Source organism: Arachis ipaensis, chromosome B09 (genome assembly GCF_000816755.2).
Source record: "Arachis ipaensis cultivar K30076 chromosome B09, Araip1.1, whole genome shotgun sequence".
In the NCBI taxonomy this organism is placed as follows: Eukaryota; Viridiplantae; Streptophyta; class Magnoliopsida; order Fabales; family Fabaceae; genus Arachis; species Arachis ipaensis.
In genome coordinates, this window is record NC_029793.2 from 135,377,658 (window position 1) to 135,391,533 (window position 13,876).

General features: G+C 30.1%; 1 protein-coding gene across 1 annotated transcript; it reads left to right on the forward strand.

Moving 5' to 3' along the window:
* LOC110267251 lies at positions 8,096-8,846 on the forward strand. The gene is made up of 2 exons (XM_021112437.1): positions 8,096-8,399; positions 8,560-8,846. Exons 1-2 carry the CDS (start codon positions 8,204-8,206, stop codon positions 8,715-8,717), a joined length of 354 nt encoding a protein of 117 aa, XP_020968096.1. The 5' UTR covers positions 8,096-8,203; the 3' UTR covers positions 8,718-8,846.

Genomic DNA, 13,876 nt, shown 5'->3' on the forward strand with positions numbered 1-13,876 from the left:
TAAATCACGTGAGAAAAAAATTAGACAATTTTGTATCATATAATATTTAAAGAATTCAACGTGTGTGCTGGTCATTGCCTCATTGGTCAAAAGATAGAAATATTTCTTTTTTTTTTTTCTGATCAGATAAATTGGTCATAAAAAAAAATTTGAAATAAGACCATTTAAATAAAATATTTTTTTATAGAATGAAGGAGAATAATAAATAAATGTATTAATATATTTACAGTTGATTTTGTGCTATTAGAGTTTGTACTTGTTTTTTAAATTATTGACTTTATTTCTGTACTGCTGTCATGTAGAATATTTCGTTAATTATTTAACTTTGACTTTACAGTGGGACTACATTGAAATTAAATGAAATCTTTTAGATTTAAATAGAATATTTTAAATTTAAAAGATCAAAATAGAATTATGTCCAAATATAAAAGACTAATTTAATACTTTACCCTAAAAAATATGTTAAGGTGTATTTCAACTGACCTAAACTAGCTGCAAAGATAAAAATACAATATTTTTTTCAATTTATTTATTTAACAAGTACCATGTGTATATATAACGAAATGGTTGAATTTTGTCATTGTCATTAAAGATTTAAGTACAATTGACAATATATTCAGCATCATAGAAATTATATATTACAGAATAAAATATATGAATTAGGTATATATGATTTCTTGTGCAGTAATAAATGAGTTCAGCATTAACTCTGCCCAACCAGGACTCTTAATGCATGTTCATAAAATGAATAAATGAACATTTATATTTATGAAAGATGAAAATACTGACATATGTATTCATATTAGATAGAAACTGAACTTATATCCACGTAAGATATTTTTCGTGTGACAAAAGTACTCTACGTGGCACTCTAACTTTTCAAAGATAGAATACTTTTGTCACACAGAGAGTATCTTACGTGGATACAAGTTTAGTTTCGATTTAGTGTGGATACATATGTCAGTATTTTCATCTTTTATAGATATAAATGGTCATTTATTCTTCATAAAATATATACATACGACGAACGAGTTGAGATTTGAGTTAAGGTTTTTCTTCTTTTTTTTTCTCACAAATATCTAATGCCATTAAACTAATAATTTAATTTACTCATAATATATAATTTGATATTATAAAATGTGAAAAGGTTAAATATTATATTTGATTGAAAACAAATTTATTTTCTACAACTATTATATATTTCTAATGGAAAAGTCTAGAGCCAGCAACTTTATTAAATTCTGCCCAATATGTAATCAGCAAAGAAAAATGAGCTATTTGATGAAATTTCACATCAATCTCACACCATTAAAACCATCATTGATGGCTATTTGATGGTTACAAATCACAAAAGTTGCTGGCTCCCTAGCATTCCTCGTTACTAATTATACAACTAAATTATATATATGTCACTTTCTCATTACAATTGAAATGAAATCTTTCTCTTTAAAATTAAAGAGTTCTCCCCTAATTTCTCTCATTTTTTCTATCTCTCTCATTCTTTCACTCACTCTATCTCTTTTATATATTTCTCTCATTCTTTCACTCATTTTATCTCTCTTATATATCATTATCAATGACTAATTATAAATTTGACAATCAAAATATATAACATGGTATTCTCTAATTACATTTAAATTAAATTAAAATAAAAATATTAAAATTAAAATATAAAAATTAAAATATAACTATATTATATTTATAATTTAACTAAAAATCTTATTATTTGATTTTTTTATCTATGAAGACCCTAATCTTCTTAGCCAATGAAAATTGTTGTGCCTTACGACCTTTTTGGTAAAAGTAGTTTAATGTTATAAATTTTTTGTGCCATAATTTATAATATCATGACCGACATAATTTTAAAAGATTTATATTCTCATAATGTTATTACGGGTAAGAAAAATTCAAATCAAAAGATTTTTTTTCTACGATATCCTCCAGCCTGATATGCTAAGGACTAATTCGTCGCGAATCGGAGCTCCAAAACATAGATATGGGCCTGCAGAGCAACCAGTTCGTTCAAGAAAAACGATGTGGCCTTATCTTTGGTTTTGAACTGGGCTAAAGCCCAAAAGAGATATTATTACCTACGCCTAGGGATACTTGACACCATGTTTAGGCCCACATATCACCATTTCCCTGATGGGATTCCTTTACTCTCTTTCTTTTCAATTTAATTTTCACCCTCAAAAGTCAAACCAAAAAAAGAAAACTTTTTTCCATGCTTTTCTTTTCCTTGTTCCGAGAGACGATATGGACACCAGGTTGATGACAATTGACAACAAACAAAAAAGTCAAAAGATTCAAAGATGGCTACACTACACTTTTCTATTAAATTGACATAGGATAAATTTTTGGTAACAATTAAAACCAACCAATAATCAACAGAATCAATTGATAAAACTTATAATTATATAAGGAGTTGAATGTATATGAATATGATGTACTAAACTATTTCTAGTACTATTCAGACCTTTTTCCTTGGCAAATTAAAAGCTTTGATTGAAAACTCAGTCCTTTTGGGTTGTGCAAGTGCAACAGTTATACCAACCACTCTTCAAAAAAAAAATTTTCTCTTTAATTTCCACATTTTGCTGAGTGTGTGTGTTGTTGGGGTCTAGGGCGTCCTTAATTATGCCAATCAATTAACAAAGGGTCCTCAAATATTAACAAAACAATAATAATAATAATATGCATGCATGGTACATCAAAAAAGAAAAGGGGGGAAAAATCAACTTTGGAGAATCAAAAGAAACTCCCCAATGAGACTTTCTCTGTGCAAAGATTTGCATGAACCTTCTTCTCATGTAAATTTGTCAGGGTATTTGCATGATAGTGTTTTTAAGGTACAGCTATGCAGAAAAAAAAAAAAGAAAAAGAAAAAGATCAAGATAGCTTAGCTAGCACACACTAAACTACTAAAGCATGTAAATAAATAATATATAATTATATATACGTATAAATAAATAAATAAATAAGAGTTGGATTTCTTAGCACAATCTGGGACAATGATTTTGAACAATGTGGACCCCACAGAATGTATGGATTAAGTTTGACTTCTTGATTATCAAAACATGTGACATCATAATTAACAAAAACTAACATGGGTTGGTTAGTTCTCCTCTTACGCTATGTTTGGTTTTAAAAAAAATAAGAAAAAAAAATTTATTTAGATGTCAAAAAAAATGGAAAAAAAAAAACTTTTTATGTGAATTTTACCAAATTAATATAATTTTATATAATTATGATTGTTTTTATTTTTTTATCTAAACAAAAAAAATTCTCTTTATTTTTTTTATTTATTTTCTCTTCATTCAAATACACATAAATAACTTCACTTTTTCTTTTATTTTTTCTTCTCTCATTTTTTTTTAATTTTTTTGTCCATTTTTTTTATATCCAAACAAAGCCTTAGGGAGATCTGCATGGTTGCAACCCTTTTTTTTCATATATTTGCATACTTGGATACACAAAAGAAAAATAAAGTAGCTTAGTAATAATAATTATCACTTATACTTGTAATAATACCTCAACTTTATGGAGAAAATGAAAAAGAAACCTAGTGCTTGAGCTTTATGCATATATATATACTCCAATCACACAGTCTCATCAAACCATTGATAAGAAAATTAATTAATGTGATTCTTTGGAACACTTAGCTTGCTTAAACTAAATTATCTCAAAATTTGTTTCCATTCGGGATGGATAAGCAATGAGCCTTGGGAAGCTCTCTCTCTTAAATTAATGTATGTACTTTAAGTGCTTCGAATATGCTTTGTTAGTTTAATTAGTTGGGATTAAATAATTAATTGTAGTTTGTCTACTATAGTGATAAAAGAGACATGGACATATAGCAAATTAGGGTTTACAGAAATCAAATAATAAATCTTTGAAACATATCTCACAAAAATCCTAAACTATAAATTATAAATTTACAATAACATAATATTATTAAAATAAAAATTCAGATGCAGTTAATTTCATGTGAGTTAATAACTGAAAATCATTAAATGACAATTTAATCAAATTTATTAAACCATTTAATAATTCTTAACTAACTTTACATAAAGTTAACTGTACTTAAGTTTTTATCTATCTATTATTAATGTATTTTATATATGTAGAATAAAAAGATAAGTATATAGTAGCATATGCTAATTGCTAGCTTGAAGAAGCATTAGAAAAAGTGGGAGGCAGCATGAGAGGAGAGGTTCCCTTTCTCGTTGACTTAGCCCATAAAGTCTGGCAAATTTGAAGGTAGTTTAAAGGGAATCCAATCCTCCTCCCCACAAAAAGGGGGAGTTATTTGATGAGGGATTCTCTATTGAATGGTTCTCCACTACTCATTCATATATGTATCTCTCATACACACACACAAACATACGCTCTCTCTATCTCTATCTTCAATGTATGTGTGTTGTGATGAGGCATGTGTGCCCTCAAAAGGAGGAGAGTGATATTGAAAAGTAGTCACTTTCTTCGTTGCTTATTGATGTTTTCTTGTGGGGGAGAGGAATATATCATTTTTTTTGCATACTAGAAAGCTAGGGAGTTTTTTTTAAATATTTTTTTAAGAGTTTTATACTTTTTAATTTTAATATATTGAATGCATTGATCAAATTTAAAGTTCTTTATCTTTTTAAGTAAATATGTTTACTTTACATATTTTAATGAGTGTTAACATTTTATTGAAAACAACCCTGCTACATTACTAATAGCATTTCTGCTAACTTCTGCGAATAATGCTAACTTCTGCGAATTCTTGTTTATAACAGTATTTTATGGAAGTGTCTTTGTGGATGTGTCCAATAAAAATATCTTTTTTATAACTATGTCTAATGAAAGTATCTTTATAAATATATTTTTTAGATGTATCTCTTTATACATGTGTTTAAAATATAATAATTAATTATTATTGATAATTAGTTAACAGATAATATATTAATATCCTATACTTTTTCAAATATATATTTCGTTTGGGAGGTTCGTCAAGGACAAAATATTTTAGTAGGTGTAGTTCAAAAAATTTAAACAAATAAAAATACGTTAAAAGAGCACTCTACCAACAAATATATTTTGCATAAATGTTTTTCTCTCGTATGAAATAACGTTTGGCCTCTCCAACAATTGAATTTTCTCTCCCCAAAAAAAATTTCATCCACTGTGTATTACACTAGTGAGATCCACTATGTAAAATACCATTTTTTTTTACCTCTATATAAAACATAAAAAGCGAACAAATTTTTATTTTATTTAATATTTTATCTTTAAAAGTGACCTTTTGGGGGGAGTAGATTAAAGTAAATGGGAATAGGGCATACCACTCAAAAGCAATGTATAGCTTAAGTATCATTTTGGTGTTCCTATTCCAATCTCATTATGTGGATGCTCTTTGATTTGATTAGGCTTAGTGCATGAAAAGTGGTTGTCATGGAGATTCTTTATTGGAAGACCAATGCATAGAGGAGTGCTAGCCAGTGTAAGAACCCTTTGATTCCCCCCCTCAATATATAGACCAATTAGGGATATGTCAAATGGGAACAAGAATAGTTCCATATTCTTCAAAAAAGCAATACAAATAAGGTGGTTGTTATAATAATGCCTAATAATTTGTAAATATTTAAAATTTATTATAAAAAATAAATTAGACAAAAATTACACACTAAATTAATATACTATAGAATTCACCTAATAATCCAACTATCCATGTTTCTAATAAAAAAGGCCACTAGCCATGGATGTGTTATGTTATCTATCTACTATTCAATATAATAATAATGCACCAAATTTCAAAAGGAACCTAATTTCTTAATGCATGATGGCCACAAATCCATTGCAATAATCCACACAAGCATATATTCTCTAGAATTTTCCACTCCTCTGAAAAATCAACTTTTCTTTCTTTTTTATAATAGTGAAAATTAAAAACATGAAATAAAGTTTCTTTACCCCATTAATGTTTGGTACCCTTTGCCTTATTATATTCCTTTTTTCTCCTTAGCTAGGTTATGCCGTTATATTAGATTATTAGGACTTCTCATCTTGCTTGAGTACTATATTCCATTGACGCCACATAACTTAGTAGCTTTTTCCCCTTTAATTTTTTCTTTTCTCAAATTATATATATTAATTATTTGGTGAGATTAATTATATTTTGTTATATCAATAATTAAATGACTCCTAATATCAGTCAATTATCTTTTGTATATATATAATTCAAGCATAAGTATAATAGAAAAATTAAGATTAAATGACATGACAACAAATAATTGATAATAATTACACTAAAATACATCTAAATAAAATATTTTCTTGATCATAAAACGTGTTAGCAAATTATATAGTGTGTAACTATATATAGCTAGCAAAAGATTAACGCAATTTGAGTCAAGGTAAATGTTGATATTGATTATTATTATTATTATTATTATTATTATTATTATTGGTGTACCAAACATCTTCCTGATATTTTGCATGGGAGTTTTTCTAGAAAATCATGTGACATGTTATTTTGCTCTTCAGATTTGGAAGGTTTGTATAAAATTCGATTCAATCCAAGTTTTTGATGCGTGACATTTCAAGGCTCTAGATTTTGACTATTCGATTCAAATTTTGAGGTCTGTGTGGTTCATTGACCGAGATTATGTTCGTCATCATAAAATATAAAAATAATGGTTGTGTACGACGGTTGTTTTCTGTCCTAGATTTATTAGTTGATAATGTTAAATATTTGATATATACAACTATTTTTTGTCCAATCTTTGAATAGATAGTTAGATTCATCCAATCATAGACAAGTGTACGCTTTTTAATTTTCATATTGGACCGGGGCTGGGGTATCACAGGGATATGGGGGTGGCTGGTGTGTAACCAGGTTGTGTGACAGGAGGAGTGGGACTCGGACCCTCCGAGTTCAAGCAACAAAACGCACGGTCCGAGTCCAGTGCATGGTGATGAAGCTGGTGAGGGACTCGGACCCTCCGAGTTGGCCTGCGTCACGGACCGTCCGATTCCGGTCTGGGTAGTCGCACGGTCCGAGTCCAGTGCTGCAGTGTACACGCGGCGCTTCCCCCTTGAGTCCCTATTCGGTGGGCATCACACACTCAGTAAAGGAGAACCCTGCTCCCTTACCATCCGAATCCCTCCTTCACTCTCACCAACCTTTCTCCCCCAAAACCTTCATCTTCATTTCTCTGAAAGCTTGCATGGTGGAGGAGCATCATTGATGGGGAAAAAATTAAAAATTAAAGATGTTGATCGATCTGAGCTTCATATTATTCACTATCTCAGTGATCCTGATTATGTAAGTATTTTTTGAATTTCTTTTGAATTTTTTTAATTTTTTTATAGTTATAGTTATTAAAAAATAGAATTTCAATATTATGATTGTTGTTAGGATACACATTTGAAGAATATAAATAGAATGATTAGGACTGATTTGTTAGTATTAGTTAGATTATTTTAAATTATGTTGAACAGATTAATAATTATGTTTATGATGATTAAAATTTATTTTATGATTATATTATTGTTGTTAGTTAGACATGCATTTGAAAAACATAAATGGAATGATTATGACTTGTTTAAATTTATTTTACAGATTAATAATTATATAAATCATGATTAGAAAATTTGTTATGATTATGTAGTTGTTAGAGATTTATGTAGTTGAAGAATATAAATAGATAGAATGGTTATGACTAATTTTAAAATATTTGTTAGGTTGTATTTAAATATTTTTTTAAGTATTATTAACTATAAATATCATGATAAGAAAATTTGTTATGGTTATGTTGTTGTTCTTCTTTAGTTTTGTGTTTTTGGCTGTAGTAGTAAGTAGAACATAATGTAAATTTTTAATAAATTTATTTAATTGTAGTATAATTATTATTTGTAAGCCAATGGTATTTGAATGAATGTGTTTTTAAGAAATTAAGTGTAACTGTTATCGATTTTGCATAGATGTTATTATTATTGTGGTGAAGTGTTAATGCTGAGTTGATTAGAAAGGTTTTTTTAATTAAGCCATGTTAGATATTTCTTTATGGGAAAATTTAAATAACATGTATGTTTCAATGAAAGTAGTATTAGTTTTATGTTTAGGGTCTAAGACATAAGTATACAGCATTGTCTTTGTAATTGGCTTTGTGGACTGTTATGTTGAGGTTCCTTTATTTTTTCCAGTTTGTTTGGGTTGCTTATGCTGTGGATCGGGTGGATCCGAACATCATTCCTCCTGAAATCTACATGCAGTCGGTGGTTTGGAGTGCTACAGTTCCGTTGGTATCATTTGAATGTGTCGAGTGGCATGCTACCGATAGATTTAGGCGACAGTTTGGTTTGGTTCAGGGACTACCTAGAGGAGTTTGACGAGGATGAAGAATCTCGTAATGATGGTATTATGTTTTGTATTCTACTTTACATGTTCCATTACTTTTTTATTTTATGTTCATAACTGGCATCTATTTTTTACTTTTAGTAAATCTTATGTGGTTTATGTCTTGCTGTGATTACCTGCTGCGCATAATTTACATATTTTTTACAATTTCTATACAGGTCATGCACGCACTCCGGATGAAACCTCCAAAGGTTATAATCTGAGGATTGATCCACCACGTCGCAGTGCTAGTCGCTACACTCCATCTGTCTTCAAAAAGGCGGCCAAGAAATGCAAGAATTTAGTCAAGGATGTGAAGTGGGCCATGAGAAAGTAGTTGCCTTGTAACTTATTTATTTAAGTAGTAATCAGGTGGACCATGTTGATCATTATGTAGTATGTTTTGAGTATGTACGCACTACATTTATGTTGTATGTTTAGAGTATGTACGCACTACATTTATGTTGTATGTTTAGAGTATTTGTGCACTACGGACACTATTCAGGTATTGCTAACCTTTAGTACGCAGTAAGGTACAGGTGCTGTATATGTACCCATTATTGTTGTTCAGTCATACAAGCAGATTGGACCGGAACCTGCCGGTTCATTTATACATTCAGATTGCACCGGAAAGGCCGGTTCAATCATAAAATCAGATTGCACAGGCCAGGCCGGTTCATTACGAAAAACAGATTGAACCGGACCGACCGGTTCAGTTATACAATCAGAGTGAACCGGACCGGCCGGTTCATTCATAAAATCAGCTTGAACCGGACAGGCCGTTTCATTCATAAAATCAGATTGCACCGGACCGGACGGTTCATTTCGAATAATAGATTGAACCGGACCGGCCGGTTCATGTATACAACCCAATTGGACCGGACCGGCCGGTTCATTTATACAATCAGATTGCATCGAAAAGGCCAATTCATTCAAAAAATCAGATTGAAGCGGACCGGCCGGTTTTTTCATAAAATCATATTGAACCGGACCAGACGGGTCATTCATAAAATCCGGTTGAACCGGACCGGACGGTTCTACAAGGAACACATTGCAATACATAAACCGTTTTAACATAAAAACATCAGAAAAACATTACATAATGTTCCACATATCAGGTCAAGTTCTATCTGAGATCTGCGCCCGGTTTTCAATATACATTGAAAACATCTCCTGCATGCTCGCTTCGTCCGTCACATATCTTGTTTGAAATTGGACAAACCCACCAAATACCGGTACGGGATATCTGTATAGAACACAGGATATTTTTTTTGCCCTCTCAGAATCAATCTTTTCACAGATCAAACCTTTCAGTTCTTCAAAGGAAATGATAAAAGGAATAACAACATCTATTGGATTTTCACAAATAAATTTTACCCCTTCAGATGTTTCTAATAAAATTTGACCAAAATAATACACCTTTATTAGTACTCTATCACTCATTTCTCCTACTCACAAAAAAAAACATAACACTAACTACACAATCCTTTGATTTTGAACAAGCATATAAGAGATCCAGAAGAAGGAAACAGAGGAACGAAGCGGCGCATAAGAAGGGGAAGAAGAAGGGTCCCCAAACGCTAACTCGTTGCACACTTTTATATACACTCTATACTCAACTCGGACCATCCGACTAGGTTAACTTCATTCAAAAATATACTAAGCAACCAAATCGGACCATGCGTGTTCATAAACCGGTTCTGCCCCATGTCTAACCCACCTTAACTCCATATCCATGAAAAGCTCACATACGAGCTCCATATCCAAAAAATTGACCCGACAAGTGTATGTAGAGTTTATAGGGTAAAAGTTAGTTTATTATAGTTATTTATAGAAAAAACAACTATTATACCCCCATAACTTTATAAATACTACTATTAAATAGGAAAATCAACGTTATATCCCATAAAAAATGAATTTTTTATAACAAAAATACTTAAATTTTAATTTTTTATTATTTTTTAGTAAAATTTTTAAATAATTTTTACTCTTTTTTTTTACCTCAATTACTCTACACTATTTTTTCTTTTTCAAATTTTAAGGTGGAGCTTCTGACGGTAGTAACAATACTTCTGTTTGTATTCATAAAGGTGCAACAGAAAAACGATGAGTTTGGATTGATGGAGAAAATAAACAGTATAGATTCGATGGTAAACATTCACGTGGCGAGCACAAATGATTACAGGACGTCGAAAGAAGAGAAATCGATGATAGGAGTGGGGACAGCGAAAAGAGGGGATTCGAATAGAGGAGGGGCGCGCGGAGAAGGAGAGGGGGACCTTGTAATGGTGAACGACAAAAAAGGAGTGTTTGGACTGCAGGATTTAATGAAGGCGTTGACAGAGGTGCTGGAAAACGGGGTTTATCGATGTACAAGGCAACGATGAGGAACGGGGTATGGTGATGGTGAAGAGGATGAGGGATATGAACAAAATGGGGAAGGAATGTGTGTTGATGCTGAGATGAGACATAAGAATATATTGGGGCGTTTGACTTACCATTACTGTCGGGAGAAAAGAAGCTCTTCGTTACTGAGTATATGCCCAAATGTAGCTTGCTTTATGTCGCTGCCCAGAACTGCCGGAAGCTCTACCTTAGAATTTGGGAAACAAAAGATGGTGTGAAGTTGAGGTTGAAGATAAAGGATGGGGTAATTTAGAATTTTTATTAAAAAGTCAACAAAAATTTAGAATTTTGATACTTTTATCACACAAAATCCATCTTTTATGTATAACATTAGTTTTCTTATTTGATAGATATTTTTGTCAATATTCGCAAAGTTCATTGGTACAAATAGTTATTTTTTTCGTTATTATATAAATTTAACAATCCCAATATACATACAAGTCTTTTTGCCAAACAAGTCCAAACAAGTTAATCATAACCCAACAAAACCCACTTACGTAACACGCGCGTAAAATCACCCCGTTTTTCTTCGCATTCCTCATCCAATATTTATATCCTGCGTTCATCCTCCTCTTCTTCCTCCTCCTCCTTCTCCTTCTCCTTTTTCTTTGCGTTCCTCCTCATTTTTCTTCGCATTCCTTATTCTTCGCGTGTTTTATCCTCATTGTCGTTCTTTTTATTGCTGCCATTGTTACTGTATTTTTTTCCTCCTCCTCTTTCTATTGGTTTTGCAACGTTATGTATATTTTTTTCTTCTTTGTTTGATTTTTTTCTTTCAAAAAGAATTATGAAAAATAAAAGAGTAAAGTATCATTTTTGTTCCCAACGTTTGGAGTAAGTCTCAAAGTTGTCCCTAACGTTTCAATCGTCCTATTTAAGTCCCTAACGTTTCAAAACTGACTCAATGTTGTCCTGCCGTTAGAGATCCGTTAACAGAATTGACGGCGGGACAAAATTGAGACAATTTTAAAACGTTAGGGATTTAAATAGGACGAAAACGTTGGGGACAAAAATGATACATAGAAATAAATTTTAATTGTATCCTTCAAAAATATCATTTTTTTACTATACATAGTATTCAATTATTTTTTAATTACATCTAAGTAAATTACACTTAATCATATTACTTTCATTTTAAATAAATTAATTTTTTTTATAATATTACTCTTAAATATTTTTAGTTATCATGAAATGTTTGTAGAATGACTAGTATATAAACTTACAGAAAAGAAAAAAATAATATATATACAATAAAATATAAATTATACCTTTTGTCTCTAATATATCAAAATTCTTTAAAATTATAAAAAAATAAATTTATTTAAAATGAAAGTAATGTGATTAAGTGTAATTTATTTAGATGTAATTAAAAAATAATTGAATACTATGTATAGTAAAACAAGTTAATATTATTGAAAGATAAAATTAAATTAAAATTTATTTTTTATGTATCGTTTTTGTCCCTAACGTTTTCGTCCTATTTAAGTCCCTAACGTTTCAAAATCATCTCAATTTGGTCCCGCCGTCAATTCTGTTAACGGATCCCTAACGGTAGGACAACATTGAGTCAATTTTGAAACGTTAGGGACTTAAATAGGACGATTGAAACGTTAGGGACAACTTTGGGATTTACCCCAAACGTTGGGGACAAAAATGATACTTTACTCAAAATAAAATAAGAAGATGAAGAAGAAGCAGCAGCAGAAGATGAGGAGGAGGAGAAAGATGAAGAGTTTTGAATTATGTAGAACTTATCAGAATACAAATACATCAAAAAAATTCCAAAATACATCGAAAGTTTTCCAAAATACACCGAAACGAGAATGGAACAGATTCATCACAATAATAATTCAAATTCATAACTCCTACACCGAAATTTTGCTATAAATGCACAAAAAATATTTCTTTTAATGCATTTTTTCTTCTTCTTTTTTTCTTATTTCTTTTTTTCTTTTATTTGAATGAATTTAGGTTCTTCATCTTCCAAGTAATTTTTTAGCATTATGTGTTTCTTTTTTTTCTTTATTTAATTTTTTTTGTTTTATTCTTGTTAAGAGAGCAAAACAAAAAGAAGGTTGAGAAGGTAAAATAAAAAAAAGATGAATTAAAAAAAAGATGATGATGATGAAAAAGAAGAATAAGCAGGAGCAGAAGATAAAGAAAGAGAAGAGGAAGAGTTTTGAATTATGTAAAACTTATCATAATATAAATATACCGAAAAATTTTTAAAATACACCAAAAGATTTTTAAAATACACCGAAAATTTTTTAAAATACGTCGAAGCGAGAATGGAATAAATTCATTACAATAATAATTCAGATTCAGAACTCTTATACCGAAATTTTCTTACAAATGTACAAAAATGTTTCCTTAATGCATTTTTTTCTTTTTTTTCTTTTTTTCTTTTTTTTTTAGTTGAATGAATGTATATTCATCATATTTCAAGTAATTTTTCAGCATTATGTGTTTTTTCTTTTTCTTTGTTTGATTTTTTTTATTCTTATTAAAAGAGTAAAACAAGAAGAAACTTGAGAAGGTAAAAGAAGAAGGAAAAGATGAATAAGAGAAAAAAAAAAAGTGATGATGATGATGAAAAAGAAGAAGAAGCATCAGCAAATGATAAGGAGGAGAAAGAGGAAGAGTTTTGAATTATGCAGAACTTATCAGAATAAAAATATACCGAAATTTTTTAACAATAACACATAAATTTCTTAGTTTTTATACCAAAATTTTGCTACAAATGCATAGAAATATTTTTTTTAATGATTACGACATACAAACTAAGTTTGAAAACAACACACAAAAATGACTGAATTATCAACAAAAACACATCCAAATCAATTTTGGATCAAACAACGTCATCAATATGGCGAAAATTCTACGATAACGATAATAATAATGACGATACGTATAAGAAGAAGACGACAATGATTATAACGATGATGATCATGATGATGAAGATGATGGAGAAGAAGGAGAAAAAAGAAGTAGGAAAAGAAATTTTAACAAGAAAAGGAGGAGGAGGAGGAGGAGGAGGAGGAGGAGGAGGAGGTGATGATGATAATGAAATAGAAAAATAATGAAAAAAAA

Coding starts and splice junctions, on each gene's coding strand:
- LOC110267251 (XM_021112437.1), top strand. CDS start 8,204: ATGCTGTGGATCGGGTGGATCCGAACATCATTCCTCCTGAAATCTACA. Junction 8,400..8,559: donor TGAAGAATCTCGTAATGATG/GTATTATGTTTT, acceptor ATTTCTATACAG/GTCATGCACGCACTCCGGAT.